Consider the following 21,874-nt stretch of genomic DNA (forward strand, 5'->3'; position numbering starts at 1 on the left):
TCACAAAAGTACATTACAGGACACTACCTCCATATGTAAATGAATGAGCATGGCGCTGTTCTAATAAAACGTTATTTAAAGACACAAATTTAAATTTCACATAATGTTCACATGTCGTAAAGTAGTCTTCTCTTGAAGGCTCGCAGCCTACATTTGGCCTACAGGTCACAGTTTGCCAACCAATGCTTTAGGAGGTCAAAATCCAGTGGAGGGGAGAGACAATACAATTTCTTAAGGGAGGGAGGATGGGGGCAATTAGAGTTAGCAGCAAATTTCTGGTACGGGGTGAAACCAACTAAGTATTCAGAATGAATGGCCATAACCCAGGTGCGAAGTAAGGTAAAAGGCATTGCAAACAGACATCATACGCAAAGAAAAGCATGGTAGCTGTGAAAAGCCATAGGCAATTTGGCATTACTAGAACAAAAGTCATAAAGAGTGATGTAGGGAATGGTAGGAAATGAGAAAAGAGGCCGGAGAGTAAGACAGGAAGTGAGCTCACTGCAGCTGCAGGCTGACCCACCCACCCAGTTTAATAAAGGTCTCTGCGAGACCCAATAAAATATATAGGATGGCGCAAGTAGCACATCACATGCCAACTGAGGCCCTTTTTCCACTCTTGAGAAGAAATTAAATGTCTACTTCCACATCCCGAGGCTGCTCCACCATTGTCTCTTTTTCTTTGGGCAAATAATTTAAGAACAATATGGACTGCATTTTATTAACTGCCAGCATGACATGTGAGGATGTCAGGAAAAATGTATTAATGCTTGCTTCTATGTGTACCTGTTATATACTTGTATGTCTTAGAATTCAAGCAGTTTTATTTAAAATTGAGGTTACACAAATGCTGGACAGGGTGTGCAGGAAAGGGAACCCTCCTTCACTGTTGGGAATGTTGGTGCAGCCACTGTGGAAAACAGTATGGAGGTTCCTCAGAAAACTAAAAATAGAATTACCATCGGATCCAGCAATCCCACTCCTGGGCATACATCCAGACAAAACTATAATTCAAAAAGATACATGCACCTCTATGTTCAAAGCGCACTATTCACAATAGCCAAGACATGGAAACGACCTAAATGTCCATTAACAGATGAATGGATAAAGCAGATGTGGTACGTATATACAATGGAATACTACTCAGCCATAAAAAAGAATGAAATTGGGTCATTTGTAGAGATGTGGATGGACCTAGAGTCTGTCATACAGAGTGAAGTAAGCCAGAAAGAGAAAGACAAATACCATATGATATCACTTATGTGTGGAATCTAAAATGTAACACAAATGAACCTACCTATGAAACAGAAACAGAATCAGGGACATAGAGAATAGACTGGGGTTGCCAAGGAGGAGGGGTGTGGAAGAGGAATGGATTTGGAGTTTGGGAGTAGCAGATGCAAACTGGTATATATAGAATGGATAAAGAACAAGGTCCTACTGTATAGCACAGGGAACTATATTCAATATCCTGTGATAAACCATAATGGAAAAGAATATGAAAAAGAATGTATATATATATATATATATATATATATATATATATATAACTGAGTCACTCTGCTGCACAGCAGTAATTAACACAGCACTGTAAATCAACTATACTTCAATAAAAAATAAATAAAATTTAAAAAATAAAATTGAGGTTATAGGGCTTCCCTGGTGGTGCAGTGGATGAGAGTCTGCCTGCCGATGCAGGAGACACGGGTTTGTGCCCCGGTCCGGGAAGATCCCACATGCTGCGGAGCGGCTGGGCCCGTGAGCCATGGCCGCTGAGCCTGCGCGTCCGGAGCCTGTGCTCCGCAACGGGAGAGGCCACAGCAGTGAGAGTCCCGCGTATCGCAAAAGAAAAAAAAAAAAAGAAAAAGAAAAAAAAATTGAGGTCATAAGTACAGAGTAAACTACCTTTTTGCTAAGCATTTAAATTTTGAGAATGGATCAGTACATGAATCAGGAACTTACAAAGCTAAGTGTATTTTAGCTCTCTGGACAAGGTTTAGGTTATGTACCCATTATTATTACCATGATTTTGGCTCAACTTTCCAAATACCATTCTGCTAAAACAAGAATTCAAAGATAATATCCTCTACTATTTTAGTGAATAAAGGCTAAAGATGGATAAAGGGGAAATAATACGTTATATGTATAGGCTTACTAGCTTGAGAACCTAGGGGGGAAGCAATTAGAATATCTCCTTAGGGTTGTAAGTTTTTCCCAGAAAGCTGTGGATAAGCAGAAATCAATAACCTGAAAATATCCAGAAAAGATGAGATGATGAGAAAAACAACATTAAAAGAAGTTATGTCATAGTTGGCTTCCCTGGTGGCGCAGTGGTTAAGAATCCACTAGCCAACGCAGGGGACAGGGGTTCGAGCCCCGGTCCGGGAAGATCCCACATGCGGCGGAGCAACAAAGCCCGTGCGCCACAACTACTGAGCCTGCACTCTAGAGCCTGCGAGCCACAACTACTGAAGGCCGTGCACCTAGAGCCCGTGCTCCACAAGAGAAGCCACCGCAATGAGAAGCCCACGCACTGCAACGAAGAGTAGCCCCCGCTCACCGCAACTAGAGGAAGCCTGCGTACAGCAGCAAAGACCCAATGAAGCCAAAAATACTAAATAAATAATTTTTTTTAAAAGAAGTTATGTCATAGAGAGAGAGAGATCCAGTGAATGCTGTAACAGCTTTCTGCTCCAGCATATAAACAGGATTGGCTAAAGCAGTCACAATAGCCACATGACCTCCACAGGTGACATAAACAAAGATACGTCCATCAATATGTAAATATTAATTCAATTTAGAGGATAAATAATTATAGGCACCAATTATATGCTCACTTTTGGTGTAAGGCCACCCCGTCTACTTACAGAGCCTCCAGTACCTCCTCACTCACAGTGCCTTTCACCATGAAGTCACATGGTTTGTTTCCTCCAAAACACCATGAGCAAATTAAGGGCAGGAACTGTGTCTTTGATCTCTGTCCTTATTCACCTATAAAATAACTAGCATATAATAGAACCTCAATAAGTGTTTTCTGTCAGAATGAGAGAAAAGAGTGAATAGGAGAGCAAACAGAAAAGAAAGGGATTACAGAGAAAGGAGGTATTGACTCTCTTGGGCATCAAGAGAGACTTTACACAGGATGTTAGCAGGAGTCCAAAGGTAATGAAAAAATAAAACAAAACAGAATGGGAGGTTCTGTTCTGTACTGAGATCCTTATCTGTGTATTTTCTTTTTGTCAAAATTTGTTCTAGGCCAAAATTTTTTAGTTTAGAGATTGAGTGAGATAAGTACTCCTAAAATCTAATTATAACTTATTATATTTATTGTATGTGTGTGTGTGTGTATTCTTTAATTCTAGGGAAATTTTGGAGATCTAACAGAGTTGGCAAGATTTTTTTCCTGTGTATGTGAGCATAGATGTAGATAAAAATAACTGACAGTGATAGAGATTTAATATTTCTTTAATGCTGTCTTCAAAAGCAATTATTAGACATTATTTCAGAAGGGTTCACATTGTTTGAAATTTAGATAAACCATTTCAAAAGGCACTGTTTCCCTATTTAATGGAATATACTTTGAAACTTGCAAATATTCTTAATTTGAATATCTTAAATTTAGAAAACAAAAGAAAAATTCATGGAGAGAAAAAACAAGGACTCTCAGGTTTACTATGCTTTTGACTTAATATTCTCTATTAACCCCCAATTACAATATTCTTTAAGTGAAAAAGATGTGCTAAAAAAGTATACAACTTCAATTTATCTTCAGTTCTTTTAGTTCCTTCTTAATGATGTCCATGAGCTGAAAGGAGGAAAGACTAAATAAGCACAACAGCGAGGTGGCCATCCTCCGTCTGGCAACTCAGGACAAGCAGAGCTAAACTAAAGCGCTGAGGCGGCAAAACCAGCACACGTCTAATTCTGGTCCATTTGACTCTGCCACTGGACATGACTTCTGCCGGGAGTCTGGAGTGCTGTCCTGTATGTGAAGGCTGAGAACCGACCTCTCCTATTCACAGGGTACTGCTCTCAACATTGCTACCTCCCTGTTTAGGTGTTTTCCTTCCCTGAAACATGGCATCTCGACAGAGGTGAAAAATACTAACAGTGCCGGAGCAAAGACTGAAGCAGAAACATTAGGGTTAAAAAACAGAGATAGAAAACAAAACTCCAAAGGGAGAAGGGTGCGTTTTGTTCATTTCTACCACTTTCTGCTTCCAAGTCTTCCATTTGACTAATGTCACATGATGGTGTATAAACTTTTCATGCAAATTTCTACAAAGCATAACTTCTCAGAAAAGAAAGGCCTATGAAACAGAGATTTAATTCATCTTGAAACAGCAAATCATTTCTTATCTATTAACACACAAAATACCAGCCTAGAAGCACTGTCCTGTTATAATAAACAGACGTCTTCAATTATGACATGTTCTCCCAGCTACTGATCTCTTCCGTAATTATACTATGCAATGAGCACGGCACTGATATTATATTAATATGTAGGGAGGAGAGAACTTAAACACAAATTAAATCAAGGCTCAATATTTCAGTGAAACTTATATAAGGACTGAGAACAAATGGTCTGTTTCTTAGAAGGAAGTAAAAAGATGATTTTATAATATCTCATTTTCTACTTCTAATTAAAAAGTTTAGAAATGAAATCTGTCTTAGACTTCTAGTCTCTTAACTGTCCATTTCAAACAAATTAGATAAAACTGTTTATGTTTCATAATCACCTGTACTTGTCATATTAACAGCAATAACAATCTTCAAAAAAACATTTTACATAGACAGGTTGCAAAGAAAAGAGAATGGCAAATAGAAAACTTTTTTCTACAGACAAAAGGATAAAGTTCAAGAAAAGGTTCCTCTCACCCTTTTGCAGAACTGTCAAACAACTTATCTTGACCAAGAATAGCACACAGTAAACACACCAAACAAAAGAAATGATGAAAGATGTATTTACTTGTTCAGGGCTTTTATTTTTCTTTCTATTTCATATACACCCACTGAACAGTCTGCATTGTGTTAATAAATAACCAGTAGCAACCTAAGTGAACAGAGGAGGGGTTTCTATGATGCTGTCAGGTACCAGACAGTTGCTTGGCACTGCTGATACAGTGCTCTACACGTGAGTTGTATGACCACATATAAAAGAGAGCATATAGGTTAATGGATGGATCCTTTTACCTCTTAGATACAATGGGAGGAAAGGAAGAAAAGTTGTAAAAAAAAATGGTTAGCTTTTTGGAATTGTCCAACTCTTTCAATTTGGAAAGGAACAAATCAATTTTACGGACCATGTCCTGCCAGAGTAATCTTTTACCAGATAACTTGCTGTAGTTATTTGGAAATCTGCTAAACTGTAACTCCAAACTCTTCAACACTTGAGTGATTTTTCAAATTGTTTCCAATGTTGGCTCCATGCTTTATTCCATATATATGAATTCAAATTTGAAATATTCTGAAGAAAATTTTCTGTTTCTATTTTCTAAAATATGAAAAAATGTCCAAATAATATGCATGAATTGGAACTAAAATCCATAAGCTCAGTGATCAGCGTGTTAAAAGTTTACCTCATTTATGACATTAAATACTCAAACAAGAAAGCTACTCTGTTTCGTCAGCCTGACACATTTTCAGTGTTTTGAGCTTAGCTCTTCCTTAAAGTTTGTTTCCAAATGTTCCGTGACAGTCTTTCCAAAAGCCACGATCAAAGTCTAACATAAATGAAAATAAGCTAAAGCCAGAAAACATCAGAGGAAAAGTGAAATTACACACACACACACACACGTGTGTGTATGTATATATATATATATATATTTATTTATTTATTACTTATTGTCTCATAAATGGTTTCTACACGGTACGTAGATGACCTGAAAAGATATATGAATAAAAGTCGGCTTTCAAATTCAGGGCATAAAGAAAGGGCATTAGCTCTGAATTCTACATAATATCTTCCCCTCAGTGTCAAACTCCGTCATCCAAAAGTGGGAGCACGGAGCACAATCTGGTATCCGAAGATTATCGACATGGAGGAAAGACTATCTTAATCAACCCAAATGTCCAGGTCATATGCTCATCCTGTTCTACCCTAGCCTCACTGCTCCCTCACGATCTTGGCCATATTTTTCTTCAACATTAAGGGTGGTTAAGGAGGGCACACTGGGAGTCCTTGAGGTCTCAGAACTCTGGGAGCAGGTGGCAAAGGAAACTCTGAGTGAGCTCTCCACCGACTCTAGTGCTGTCCGTGCCTTCCCCATAAGCAACTCCTATTAAAAAAAAAAAGACCAAGCATCCACTAGAACAAAACCAAGCAGGCCCATTTAATTAGGGCATTTGCTTGATATCCACTTCTTCATGTGAAACACACAGACACATGGGCCTAGGAGGTCTGATTAATTTTAATATGCACAGTCGTGACAAGTGCCTCAGGGGTAACTGAGTGAAAAGCACACACGCGCGCAAACACACAAAATCCTCCAGCTAGTCGAGTCTGGCAAATCAGCTTCAGAAAAATGCTGTGTGTGTTCCCCAGATTAGAGTGTTAAGATTCAGCAAGGGCCTGAACCTTTAATGTGAGGGAACAGAGGCCTCAGAAACAGGTGGCTGGCTCTTCACTCTTGAATAAGTGATAGCTCCAAAAGCTGTGGCACGTGAGCCGCAAGAAGGTCTGGCACCCTCCCCTAATGTCCGTGTCCAGCCTGGGCCAATGGGTGTTTTTTAAGTGCTCCCTGCATTGTAACTCAAAGTCTGGACCCGAGGGTTTTAGTTATGGACAAGGAAAACAGGGGTACCTCATTTATCTGAAAGGTTTAGGAAATATTAGAAACATCTGGGTGGAGACAAGTTTGCGATGATTTTTACAGTCCTGTTGGTAGATAAACTCACGCATAAGCAGGAATCAAATAGTACTCTTCTTGTGTAACAAATAGCCACCTGAAAAAAGAAGCCTGCCTTGATTGTTCACAGAAGGATGAGCATTAAGGACATAGTCTTAAATATGATTACATTTTATTAACAAAAGTACAAGTTCTAACTGAAAAGAAAAATGTAAGCTTTCTTGGCCGAATGGGATTCTTGTACAGACAGCCCTGGATCTCAGCTCAGGGTCCTCCTACTCTGAAGAAGATCCCCCAAAGGCAACCCCTGAGCCATTACAATCCAAGTCAGAAGGTCTTTTGAGAAAATATAAATTAATTTTCTGTAACACTTAATGAAATCAACAACATCAAGATAAACCGCTGCGACGGATACCGCTTGAAACGAAGATGAGGGTGAATACGTTTCACTCTAGCGTTGAAAGATTACAAGGCTTCAGACTCAGTGTACTCTGTGCTAAAGTTAAAACACTTATTCCTAAAGACATAGGTTCTACAGCATTTGAGGGTGTCTTCTTGTCATGACCTTTAAAAAAAACTCTTCTCTTTATCATCACTTTATGAGTGTCGATTTCCATACAGTGGTGCCTTGGAAAAGGGTGCCTGGAAGTTAGACTCCAGCAGGCTCAGCAAGAAGAGACATTTTCCAGTGACAGACTGCATAGACGAACACGTAGCCACAATGCATTAGGAGTAGCCTCCAACAGCGGTGGGAGTGTGAGGAACAAAACTGAAAAGGGCTCAACTGAAAAGTACCCTTGTTTGTCCTTCAGTGCAACAGCACTTACAAAACCTCTTCAACGTGTACTTTGTCAAAAGGACAGTGAGTAACTAAACAAAAGCAACTCAAACCTCTGCCAATTAAAGCATCTTTAGGCTTTTCCCCTGATCCGTTCCAGTTTTTATTTTTCCCACCTCATCAAATGTGGCTTTAAAATAAGAGTGAATTTCAAAGTGAATTTCAGTATTCTTAATTTAACGGAATGCTTTGGGATTTTGAATTTAGGAAAGCCAATCTCCATAATTTCCTTATAAAAATAATAATTAAAAAGTTGGTAAAGTTAGGGGGTAATTTTGAATTTCAATTTCAACTTATCTGTTAATGTAATATGGTTCAGTTTAAATTCGAAAGGGCTGCTCAACAACAGACATTTAAAGTAAAAGAGCAGGCATTGTGATTTCTAACGTAAGCTCAAACATCAAACACTCGGTGCCTGTAGGGATGTTCACAAGGCCAAATACCATGCACCAGGGGCCTGTCTTTTCCACAGAATAATTATATATAACGCCGTGGCACAGCACAGATGGAAATACACTGCTTATAATATCTACTTTAGGACCCCTAAAATACATCTTAAAACAAGGAGAAAAAGCTTTATGTCCATTTAGAGAATCTAATGGGTCTATATGTCAACACATTTGTAATAGAAATTAAAAGTCCATTAACACATAATTATTTGGGGGGGGGAGAAAAACACAAGTAAAGTACCACAGAAGGTACAAGCAACTAAATTGAGTAATTTTCTATAGATGTGACAGAAGCAAATATCAAAAAGATACATTACACAAGGATATTCATAACTATTTTTAAGTTTTAAGAGAGCATCATTCATGACCAAGAATTTACACTTTTTTGTTTCATAAACGTACAGTTATAAACTTAAAAAGTGTCCAGCCCAATCCTAGAAATGGTATACATGGAGTTAAGAGGAAGTTTTTTGGCCTTTGCCGCTGAGAATTTGTAGTATACTGACTGCATGGTGTCAGGGTGATATCCACTGAACAATATTCCCTGCTGTATCTGCTGGAGAGAAAGAAACAGAAAGAGACAGAGAGACAGACAGTCAGGCAGAGACAGAGGCGGAGACAGACAGAGCGAGAGAGAAAATTGATGACAATAAAACTCTCAATATTTTCTTCACCCAGTGATGGTCTCCGGTCTGTAGGTGACTCTGAGGGTGAAGTCTTGAGATCTGTCACAATATATACTTTTCCAAACTCATTCCATTATTTTATTAGTTCTTACAAAAAGAGAACTTTTATGTGAAGCCTGTACTAAAAGCAATGAACTGTTTCATGCAAAGTAACACTGGGTGACTTTGGTAGGGTCTTGTAATATAAAATTGTGAGCAAAGATTTTTTTGAAGAAGTTCAGGAAAAAGTCCCAATTGTGTAAATGATGACAAAGTCTAGTTCTTGTAGAAACAAAATTTCACAAATAAATGCGGTATCTCACACACAAGGGGTACACTCATCATGGTGTAACAATTTTGGAGGTGTGGGCATCATACTCTAAGAAGGAAGAACAGTGACAGATACAGATGCTAAATAAAACCAAGCATATGTGGGATCAGAAAGGAGGACTACACACATACCCACATGTACACACAAAAGGAATGAAAGGAAAAAAAATCAAAATAGGGGAGGAACGGAAGAACAAATGAGAGAAAGCTAAAATCTTAGAAAATTATGAAACTTTTGGCCAAGGGAGCCTTCAATTATCTTTATCTTCAGTACACATTCACATTTATTGTAGAAATAAGAAATCCACAAACCCAATGTTAAATTGCTTCTCCTAGTCTCATATTGGTCACATTTTGCAATGTTATCCGTATCAATATAGAGAAATCTTCTTTCTTTTTGAAAAGTAATTCTTCAGGTACAAACTTGCCTAACCATATTTTATTTAGGGAAATTTATATAAATAAACTTCAAAACAACTAGCTATCCTAGGATTTTTATGAATGCTGGGTTTGTCGTTTTTGTTGTGGATTACATATCCTAAATTTCCAGAATTTTGCAGGTCTGAACCAGAATTTTTCAGTACATGTAAGTATCCTGGGAAAGCATCACTGGAGCCATATAATGTTTCTGGTATGCCTAAAGTAACAATGTTTCTAACCAGCCAAGATGTGGTAATGACAATAACTGGTACAATTCCAAGTTGGTTATAATTTATAAAGTACTTTCATGTGCATTACCTCATTTGTTTCCTTTAACAACCCTCTGAAGAAAGTAGGGCAGTTAGATTTGCCAACAGAGGACAGATATTTATTACATTAACACAACTACTACAGCAATTTAAAGGCAGGTAAGTATAATGTCTTTTATAATATAAATTATAAGGTAGATGCTCAGTTTAATGCAAAGAAATCCTTATTTAAATTTAAAAGCTGCATTTCCCTCAAATGTGGCAAAACAGATACAATGACATTCCCAAATATTGCTAAATACTTGTAAGTTAATGCTTCAAAGCTGATCAGAGACTAAGCTATATTGATATATATCTTACACAAAGTAATCAGTGGCAGAACCAGGACTGCAACTCAAACCCTGACTCAGTGGTTACCCTTTTTCATCATGAATTGATTTGAAAGTCAGATAAGAACGACGAGCTAGGTCTCAAAAAACGCACAAATATACATATTTTCCCCATTCTGCATACAATTTCTAGGATTTATAAGCCCTCTGAAGGAACTCCTGAATCCTGAGTTTGGAAACTCTCCCCTTGAGGCAACATCTTAGAGTCCCTGAAAGACTGGAGGGAACAAGGAAGGAGTTGAGTCAGTTACTTTTCTTTGACTACAGGCCTCTGGAGATGAACTGTGGGGGGGCGGGGTGGGGTGGTGGAGTGATAGATCCAACTGCAGCCTGCTAGCATCTTGAGCTCGTCGTAAGAAATAATAACTCTCTCTCTCATGCCAGCTCTGACCTAGAAAAGAGTGCTGGTCTCCATTATGATGAAACACTGTTAAAGAACCATTTACAGCATTGAATTCTGGAAAATTATTCACAGATCAATTCACTTTTTACTTTGCCCATAGCAGTGGGGGGAAATTGTAATCTGTGGCCACAAATTCATAGATAATGCCAATATATTAGCAATACTACAGTTATTTCAAAGATTAGTGTGACCATAAAATATATAAAGTTTTTGTTACGTGTGTATTTTAGTTTTGTATCCTGGATCTTAATACCTACCTTTGTGACACGGGACAATACTTTAACCTCTAAGTCACAGGAAGAATTTAAAGTAATGATCTCAAAGATTCAATAATGACAGGAAGGATGGAGAGGCCAAGATGAATGAGATAAACAGGTAGGGAGGTTAACTGAGTAGGACATGAAGAAAAGAGGGCAGTAAAAACAGAAGGCGGGGACTTCCCTGGTGGCCCAGCGGTTGGGAAGCTACCTGCCAATGCAGGGGACAAGGGTTCGATCCCTGTTCCGGGAGGATCCCACATGCCTCGGAGCAACTAAGCCCATGGGCCACGACTGCTGAGCCTGCACTGTAGAGCCTGTGAGCCACAACTACTGAGCCCGTGTGCTGCAACTACTGAAGCCCGCGTGCCTAGAGCCCGTGCTCCACAACAAGAGAAGCCACTGCAATGAGAAGCCCTCACACCACAACAAAGAGTAGCCTCAGCTTGCCACAACTAGAGAAAGCCTGTGAGCAGTAACGAGGAGCCAATGCAGCCAAAAATAAATAAATAAATAAATTAATTAATATTTTTAAAAAAACAGAAGGTGAGCAATGAAATCTACTCAATTTTTAGGGGAGTGTTATCAAAGGCTAAAAATGTCAATTAGTGGGTGGACCGTCATCCACAGGTAACACAATCACCTATTATGCACCAAGTTCATTATTAGGAAGCAGAGAGGCACAGATAATCAAACCAAGAACTCATTTCAACGTTCACATACTTACAGCTGTGGAAGACAGCAGGTAAATAAACAATGATGGTAATGTGGTCAGAACTAACAGGGATGAGTTATGTTAGCAGTGTAGACCAAACCAAATTCTGACAAAGGTGTTCAGAGAAGGCGTTGAGTCTTAAAAGGTGCATATAAATTCATTAGGTGGATAACACAGGGTATGATATTTAAGGCAGAGGAAACTGCATATGAAAAGACAGTAGTATTAAAAATACAGAGTGTTGAGAGAACTGCATGCGGTTTCTTTAATAAAGACAGCATGAGAACATGTACCTTAGAGAATGGTGGAAAGTAAGGTTAAGGGGATTAAAGGGTCGGGTCTTGTGTTCAATGCCAAGTAGTTTTGCGCAGGAAAAGAGGTTCATTCTAATTCTAGTTCCTCCATGTGACAAGAACATGAACAAGCTACTAAAACTTGATTTTTAATTTTTAAGGTAAGAAATAACACCAGCTGCGGAGTTTCTGAGCATTAAACGAGGTAGCTCACATAACGTCGGGCAGAAGCGTCGTGTAGTTATTAAGGTCTTTCCTCTCCTTTTCCCAAGACAGCAGGGTAACACTGAAGCAGTACAAACGTCCTTTCAACAAATATTTTAAATATTTAGTATGCGCACTATCCTCACCCTTAAGGAGTTTAATACAGGGGAAGAAACTTGACAAATAAGTGGACAGTCATAATACAGTTAAGTAACTAACAATGGAGGGAGGCAAGTAACAGTTCTTAAAAAGATGAAAAAGTTAATGCAGTGAGTGTAAATAACTCTTTCTAGCAACTTGGACTTGGAGAAATGAGGAACAGAATTACAGATAGAGGGGATGGGAACCAAGAAAAGGTGTTGTTTGTTGTGTTTCTAGGAGGAAGAGATATAAATAAGCTGAAAAGGTCATTCCAAAGAGACATAGGAGTACTATAGACATTAATATAGAAAAGTTAAAATATGAAGCCTGTTATAATCTTGTATCTAAAAGGATTCTATTTTAAATGAGATATATAAAGTTCTCATCAAGGTAAAAATTACTTGCACCTGCACTGTTCTGAGCCTAAGGTTTGAATGAAAATCAAAGTCTGGATCTGACCCCTAAATTTAAAGGCTGATCTGTAGTTATAGACTACAGTCCCTAGCTACCTGGAACTTGAGAACACAGGACATTTGTGGATACCAATCTATCTTGGCTTTATTAGCTAAATTAAGATAGCTGGTTATCTTAGATTTGTTCAGATTTAATTTAATGATCAATGATATACTCTTTAAAACTAAGATGGGGTGATGACATTATTTCTAAAAAAATCAAGACAGAGAGAGTAAAGAATACCAGAAGGTATGACGTAACTGAACTGGAGAAAAAAGGCACCTGGACCTGTAGGATGTGCACTGGATTCTCATTCTAGCTTTAACACTAACTTGCTGTGTGATCTCAAGCACATCTCTACCTCAGTTCTCTCTCTCTCTCTAAATGAGGAGAGAGGGCTAAAAGGCGTCTACATTTCATTCCAATTCCGAATTTTTATTATGCCAAACTAATTTGCTCCCAGACATTCTTCTAAAACAAGTTTTTCTTAAGATATCTTCCAAGGCTTTTTTTTTTTTAACACTTTAAAATCAAACAGTTTAAACTGAGCTGATTTTCAATTAAAGCTTTCTGGAAATTTGATCACCATTGAGGAATCTGAAATTTACTTTAGCAGAAAATTATGGAATACTACTTTCTTATTCAATATTTCATAGGAATTTAGGGACACATGTGTTAATGTGTCAACATTAAACTATTACTGGCAAAATTCCTAATTAGAAAAAACAGTGTAAGTAGTGGTTAAGGGCATGAATTTTAGTTTAAGGTTGACTTCAGTTTGAATGATGACCCGACAGTCACCCTGTGACATATTTAATCATCTGAAAATGGAGATAATAAGAAACAGAATATTTAGTTCATGTGTACGGCATTTCCTGAAACTGGAATAGCTATACAAAATAGCCCTGGTTATGAGGTTTATGTAAAGATTAAATAAACTATTTCATATAAAGTACTTAACACTATCATTAACACATGATATGCACTTAATATATGCAACCAACCGAATACATATCATTTATTCAAGGCCTTGATATAGGAATAATGTATCACATATTATGATATTAAAGCTCGTCATTCTTAACTCCTAAGTCTAATAGTTAAAAAAAACAACTGATAGAGCATAGTTACTACCAAATATAAAATATATGTTACATAGGTCAGACATTTCAAACTGAAAATTCACTATGAACTCTGGCAGGTTCCACATCAGTTAAAGTGTCACTGGACAAATGAGAATCTTCAGCACCAGAACTTTTAAAGTGATGACAGACAAAAATTCTGATGGAGGAAAAAGATACAAACAAAAGTATATAAATATATTTTCTATTTATAACTTGTAAAATATTTTAATTAATTGCTTGAAAAGATAAGCTAGCTCGAATAAAAGAGCCATTTTTTCTTCGGCCCATATGCAAATCTTATTTTCTTTTTAACCATTTTACCTCGGTGGCCTCCTTTTGTACGACACACCATTCTCTTCTAACTTCTGAATTTCTGCTAGTTTGCTGTTGGCAGGGATAAGGCCGGAAATAATACGGACCTTCTATTGAAATCTGCATTCCCCCCCAATGAGAGGAAGCAAAGGCATGAATATGGCACCCTCATAATGATTTAGCTGGGCCTTAATGAAATTTTCATCACAACCTGCTGTTCATTTTACTGGCCTTTGAAAAACAATGGAAAACATAGCTTGAGGGAAGGAAAGATTTTTCCATAGCAGATATCTGCCAGCTTAACATTTAGTTCCATTCACTCTCTCCCTACTCTCCTCATCCCCATATTACTGCCCTCATCACAGACTATAACACTGTTTTGTACTTTTTCATTAAATTTATTCCTAGGTATTTTATTCTTTTGATGTTATAGTACATCACAGAACTACAGATCATTTGTTTGTACTGTATGCAATGTCACTGTCCTGATGTTTGGCTAATGTCAGGTTTTGGTGTCCATTCTCATGTCTAACCATACCCTTTACTTAGTGGAGTTTTTAATCAGTTTGAATAATGACCCCAACAGTCACCCTGTGACATATTCAACATCGGTTTCCTCACCTGAAAATAGAGATAATAAGAATCAGAATATTTAGAATGTAACTTCCCACTTGCTGTGGAGCCTTTCACATATCTTCCTAGATATATTTCTCCCTTTTTCTCTTTCTGCAGTTAAAAAAAAATAGAAAGAAATTTCCTTTAACACTCTATTCCTTTTCTATGATACAATTTTCTGCCGTGTTATTATTTTTTTCTTGGCGATTAAGATCATCACTTTACTCAGATACATAAATTGCTCCTTGATAATACTCCCAAGAGTTGCAGTTACTAAATATTCTTACAAGAGCAAATTTCTTCATCAATAAAAGTGAGTCTAATTTCTCCAAAGAAGACATACAGATGGCCAATAGGCACATGAAAAGATGCTCAACATCACTAATATTAGAGAAATGCAAATCAAAACTACCATGAGGTACCACCTCACACCAATCAGAATGGCCATAATTAGAAAGTCTACAAATAATAAATGCTATAGAGGGTGTGGAGAAAAGGGGACCCTCCATTGGTGGGAATGTGAGTTGGTGCAGCCACTATGGAAAACAGTATGGAGGTTCCTCAAAAAACTAAAAATAGAGTCGCCGTATGGTCCAGCAATCCCACTCCTGTGCATATATCCGGAGAAAATTCTCATTTGAAAAGATATATCACCTCAATGCTCACAGCAGTGCTATTTAAAATAGCCAAGACATGGAAGCAACCTAAATGTCCACTGACAGACGAATGGATAAAGAAGATGGGGTATATACATATATACAATGGAATACTACTCAGCTATAGACAAGAATGAAATAATGCCATTTGCAGCAACATGTATGGATCTAGAGATTATCACACTTAGTGAAGTCAGTCAGAAAGAGAAAGACAAATACCATAGGACATCACTTATATGTGGAATCTATAAAATGACACAAATGAACTTATTTGCAAAAGAGAAACAGACTCATAGATACAGAAAACAAACTCACCAAAGGGGAAAGGGGGTGGGAGAGGGGTAATTAGGAGTTTGGGATTATCAGATACAAACTAGTGTACATAAAATAGATAAACAACAAGGTCCTACTGTGTAGCGCAAGGAGCTATATTCAATATCCTGTGATAAACCATCATGGAAAAGAATATTATAAATAAGCATAACTGAATCCCTTTGCTATACACCAGAAACTAACACATTGTAAATCACCTATACTTCAATTGTAAGTAAGTAAATAAATAACTGTGAGTCTACTTACATTTCTGTGTACTCAAAGCATGTCTAGGAATCTTGTGTACGTAAACATAACACCATCTTAGTCGTTTTGTATTCATACAGAAACTATCTTTCTGGGACTCGGGCTTCTAGATGCTTGGCATGTTCAACCTATATGCCAGTCTTCCATAAAGACTATCTCTGTATTTTCTCAATACCTTTGTATTATTCAATAACAAGTCACTCTTGAGCTGAGCTTTTAATATATTTGTAGGAAGGAAAGTACAAAAAAAGAGCTGTGGGAAATACAATAATGAAAACAGTCTAATGTCCACATACATAACGATATTTCTTTGTGTCAACTCTTTCTGCCATGGATGCTCTATCTCTGTTCTTTTGCCTGTGTAGCTAATTTTCTCCTAATTCCCAGTACCTCTGAATGTTTCCTGCTAAGCAAATTGGCAAGCACTGTCTCCTGCCCTTTTTCCTGTTAGGAATTATTCATTTGGCTTCAGCCTGTCATATATTTCCAAATTAAGAGTCTGTGCACCCACTTGGAAGGAAGCTCACATGAAACGCTGAGGGAATACCAAGGCCCTAAAAGAAATGACACCTCAGTAGCAAAGAGCACACTTCATATCCAGATCTTGCTTTCTAACACCATTCTCCAATAAAAGGAACCAGGGCTTCTTAGAGAAATGGTTTATTCTAGGACTGGGAGAAGGAAAGATACAAGATGAATCTGCAGTATCTTATAGTACCAGAAAGTGAACAAGTGTTCAAAAAAAAGAAAAAACCCACCATCACAGTGGTACGTCAAAGTGACAATAGAAGGAGCCTCCAATGAACAAAGCTGGAACAATGTGACTAACAAAATAAAAAATTGTATTATAACTCAAAGTATAAAATAAACATCCATGAGTTCATACTGATATAAATAAGTGATTGAATAAGTAAATGACAGAGAAGAGATAAATCTCCAATAAAGAATAAAACAAATAAATTTCTCGATGATTCACTGTGAAGGATGGGGATCAAGGTCCCCTACTCCTTAAATGTGGGTTGTACACAGCACCTTTCTTCCACAGAGTAAGGTACAGAAAGGGGGCCGGGAGGCTTTACAGTGGAGAAACCTGACAAACACTGTTATCAGCCAGGTGATCAAGGTCAACACCAACATTCGTAAATCACATCGTAAGTATGTACTTTTGGTGTGATGTGACAAGAATGGTACTTGGTTTCTGTGGTCTTTCTACCCAAACCCACAGTCCCAGTTTAATTATGAGAAAACCACCAGACAAATTCTAATAGAGTGGCATTCTACAATATATCTGAACAGTATTCCTCAAAATTTTCAAGGTTATCAAAAACAAGAACAGTCTGAGAAACTGTTGCAGCCAAAAGGAGCCCAAGGAGACATGAGAACCAAATAGCTAAATGTAATCTGTTATGTGATGGCATCCTAGAAGAGAAAAAGCACACGGTGAAAACTAAAGAAATCTGAATAAACTATGGACTTTAGTTAATAATGCTGTATCACAACATAAAAGATGCAAAATAATTTTAAATGCAGAAAGTTAATCATGCAAAATGAATAGCATATACAAAAATAAAGAAAAAGAAAACTATCATAAAGATGTTATACCAGAAAGCTATGATTCTGGGTGATTTTTATCATCTTCCTTTTAATTTTTCTGTTTTTTAAACAACTCTTATAGTAAGAAAATACTATTTTTACTATCAGAAAAAAATGCAGCACATTAAAAGAAAAAGGTTGTGTGGGTCCTCCTCAAAACTCCATTTTTATCTCCATGAAGATTAGAGCCAAAAAGTCTTTGGCTGACTAGATTATTTCCAAAATCCCTTCCAACTGTAAGATCATGTGAATTACATAAATTTTAACTAAAATCCATGTCCCAGCTATGCATCTGGTAGAGACCCAGAAATATTTAATTACCACATGACTCCAAATACTGGTTAACATACATTTTGCGCCAGATATAATTTACCAGTGTCCTAACAACAGTTAAAAATAGTGTTAAATAGTACAAATGCAGTATATTTTTGGTGTAAAGCATGTCTTTTTATGTCACTGTTTTATGTTTGTTTGTTTTACTTTTCCATCTGACTCTGAAATAAATAGGAGGCATGTTCTTGTGTGCAACGTGGCATCCGTGTTTAGGATGGACATAGGTTTTAAACAGGAGTTAGTAAACATCTGTAATGTAAAGGATGACTATCATTTATTCATAAATTATACAGTTTCCATCAATCGTTTTACTAGTTTGTTTGCTTTCATTTTAAGATGAGTCCATGAGCATTATCACCTGTAGAAGACTATCTGTAACTATTAAAGAGATTTAGAAAATGAAATCTTAAAATAAAGGCATCCTGGAAGTTGAAAAACTGGGAACCTCAGCTGAGCTAACAGTAAGAGAATCACTACTTTTCAAATACACAATCGTTCTAACCATACTAATTTTAGACTATACAAAAAATAGACCGAATTGTCTAGGCAGTCTAAGATGCATTAATGTATAAAGGTTATAAAATGTAACAAAGTTGTAAAATGGCCCTGGTGGGGAAGCACGAACTAGACTGCACATATCTGGCGGGTAGGCGGTGACTGTCCTGGGCTCTTCTGCCACTTTGTATTCTTGAACCTTAAGTTTTACTCAACCACAACTTACTCGTGTGAAAATAAGGAAGACATCATAACAAAAATTAATGATTTATAAAATTTTAGATGTATAAATACGTTTCTAAAAAAAAATTACTATGCATCTTCATTGCATTCGGTTTCTTCCAATTTAACCTTGAGAGTGCGTCAGAAAAGGGAGCTAGAAGTTAAAATCAAACCATTAAAATCAGGTTTGTTTTCTTTTCCATCCTTTACCTTCTGGCTCATTTTTGATGAGCTCTTCCATCTTCCTCTGCTTCAAGGTGTCAACAACATCAGCTAAGCTGCCTTTGCGCCGCTCAGGAGTCCCCAGGGCTGTACTAGACAAGGACTCGCCACTCTGTCGCCCACCTTCTTCTGCCTTCTGAGGTGAGGTAGATGAGTTGTGTGGGGCAAATGAAGACATAACTTTATTGCCATCAACTTCCTGAAAGAGAAAGCAAAAGAAAAAAATATATATATATATTTGTTTAAAATTCAGTAAGCTTTTTAATTTTAATTGGTTACATGGCTTATTCAGCTGCAACGGTGAAAAACGTCACTCTGCAAGAGCAAAAGGAATAAAGAAATTTCAAAAAAGAATACATTAACTTTACAGGTTGACACTAGAGTGAGACAAAGATCAATTCATAGGAGAAGTAAAAATAAGAAGATTCTCTCCCTTAGACTGAGTTCAAACGGCAACGCAGCCTTTCTACAAAGCCTATATTGATTAGTTTTGTCTATTTTTGGCTTTTGTTTGAAAGTCTTAGATTTTCCTACGAACATTAAATGCAGTGGTCATCTGTAATAAACCTTCTCATGACATTATAATGTTTAAACAAATAACATTCCAAATATTTAATTTGCTTTTTAATTTGAAGCAGCTGCCTGTTCTGTACGGTACTCCTAATTAAAGGAGGGGCCTCTTTTAGTTCTCCACCTTCCTCTCATGCTTTTAAGAAGACATCAGCCACCCAAGCTATTCTGACATCAGAGAAGTATCCTGTAAGTTCATTTCTGCTTACGCAGAAGGTATTTCCAATTCCATCTGTTATCTGAAGCACTGTTTCTGATGATACTCTTTGCTGTTTTGCACTTTAAGCCTCATTTGTCCTGAAAAATAAAGTTTCTTGCAGACTTTGCCTCTTCATAATTGTGTACATGTATGAAAAGAACTTATTCTATAATTCTAAAAGGTAAACATACTTCTGGTGTTCCTTTTGGCATTATTTTCCCCATAATTTCTAGTAGAACTTCGGCAATTTGTGTAATATCAGGGGTATATTTTGTATAAGCAGCACTAAATTGTTTTTTCAGAACTTTTCAAGAGAAATGCTATTGAAATGACAAAGAAAAATTAATTTTCTTAAAGGTCTTCCTTGTATAATCTCTTACCTCCATAATCCTTTGACTTGCCACAAAGCGGAGCTTTTCTTAAAAATAAATCCATATCCTAACATCTTTGAGGAGGTTAGTCTCCCCCAGGTTTATTTCTTAATTCTACAGCATTAAAAGTTTTCAATAAAATATATATGAGCGTGTGCATATTTAATATTCAGTATAATAGCTTATGCCCGTGTTTACACATTTGTCCTCTATTTAAGACATGTTAATGAGGATCCGTTGACCCCAGAAAAATGACAAATCACACTGATTTGATATTTAATCTTTAAAAAATAATGCTAATATTTTTGACTAGATTAAAAATACTTGATAAAACTGTCATTCTAATTGTTTAAAATATATGAAAAATAGAGATGTCAACATAAATATAATCATAACCTGTTCATATGATTTTTGTCAATGGGTATCAGTGAGTACAGGGACATTAGCTATGGTATAAACATCAGTTTGTTGGGTGGGATCGAGTCAATGTGGGAAAAGCAAAAGTAAAAAATGTGTGCGAAAAGAATTTTCAGAATAATTCTAAACCCCAAATGGTTTCCATTTCCTAAAAACAGAATATGCCTCTTACAATCACTGTTTCTTGATTGAACGCTCTATAGACAATACTTTCATAGATGACTCTTAGCTTATAAGGTACTTGAATTTAGAAATCAATATGCATAATGTAATAATTATAAGCCCCTGCAGAGTAAGTGAAAGTACACTTTTGTAATTATTTATTTAAAACTGACACATAAATACAAGCAAACACTTAAACACAGATACATACACACACAGACACCTCTGAAAGGGGCAATCACAAATTCATTCAGTAAACTAAGGAATGTTTTTATGAATGACCCATAATAAACATTAGCTCAGTTTAATGTGCAAACCAGAATACAGCAAAACTGCTGTATTTATTTTCCACAGATCTTTCTTCTCCTTTATTTCCAAGGTCAAAAGCAGAAACATCCCAAATTTAGCTTCACTTTAAACATTTATATTTTATACTCTGTTTTTACATTATATGATGATATACTTTACAAATAAGAATTTGGCAACTGAGCTTCGCTTGCCATAAGTGAAAATTACACACATTTTTCTGTAGCATCATCTGTACAGAGAATGACACCCAAATTATATGCAATGAAGTCTATTAAAGTATCAGAAAAAATTTCAAATTAAAGTAAAATAAAATAATATCCCATTTTGCATCTAATTTTCTACACCTTGCAAAGAGAAAGGATATATTGTGAAGAGTTTAATGTATTTCACAAGAATTCTAAACTCAGTTACCACAGCAATATAAAAATAAATTAATTAGCATTAATTTTATTTCAAGCAGGAATATTTATCTTATCGCTGTTTCACCTGTCTGATTACATTTCAGCCTCTGGCAGTGTTAATCCCTTTAACAGTTTTATGTAGTTAACAGATGTTTCAGTGTGGGGCTCCACTGTCCATCTGCATGGCCAATGGCCTGTTATGTAGTCCTGGCACAGTCTTCGGTCAACAAAGTCCTATGGTTTTCAGTTTCTTCCCTGGGACTGCATTTACCATCCCTGAAATAATGACTGCACATTTCCGTTCATTTTCCTGGGAGCTGAACGTTCAAAGAGTCCGCTAACAAATGCAGCAGTGGTCCAGGCCAGCAATATATATTTAATTAAGTTTTGTGAACTCTAAGAACAAGCTTCAGTATTTTACAGAAGAGCTCTTGGAACTGTGATGTGTAACGTTTAAAGTCTAATGATAAAAGTGTGTTCCAAACTTTTAGAATGAGGTTAATAATCTCCGGTATACTTTTTTTTTTTTTTTGGCCACGCCACACAGCATGTGGGATCTTAGTTCCCCAACCAGGGGTCAAACCCAATACCCCCTGCAGTGGAAGTGCAGAGTCTTAGCC

General features: G+C 36.8%; 1 protein-coding gene across 11 annotated transcripts in view; it reads right to left on the reverse strand.

Moving 5' to 3' along the window:
* Positions 1 to 21,874, reverse strand: part of SOX5 (SRY-box transcription factor 5) — a 997,502-nt gene that overhangs the window by 279,766 nt on the left and 695,862 nt on the right. For all 11 annotated transcript variants that reach the window (XM_089919966.1, XM_089919964.1, XM_089919967.1 and 8 more), the window contains one exon: positions 18,814 to 19,024. In XM_089919966.1, coding sequence (XP_089776092.1) covers positions 18,814 to 19,024 — 211 coding nt within the window. The remainder of the gene's footprint in view (positions 1 to 18,813; positions 19,025 to 21,874) is intronic.

This window comes from Delphinapterus leucas, chromosome 11, assembly GCF_059928025.1.
Source record: "Delphinapterus leucas isolate spDelLeu-1000000601 "Yukka" chromosome 11, BTC_Dleu_Yukka2, whole genome shotgun sequence".
Lineage (NCBI taxonomy): Eukaryota > Metazoa > Chordata > Mammalia > Artiodactyla > Monodontidae > Delphinapterus > Delphinapterus leucas.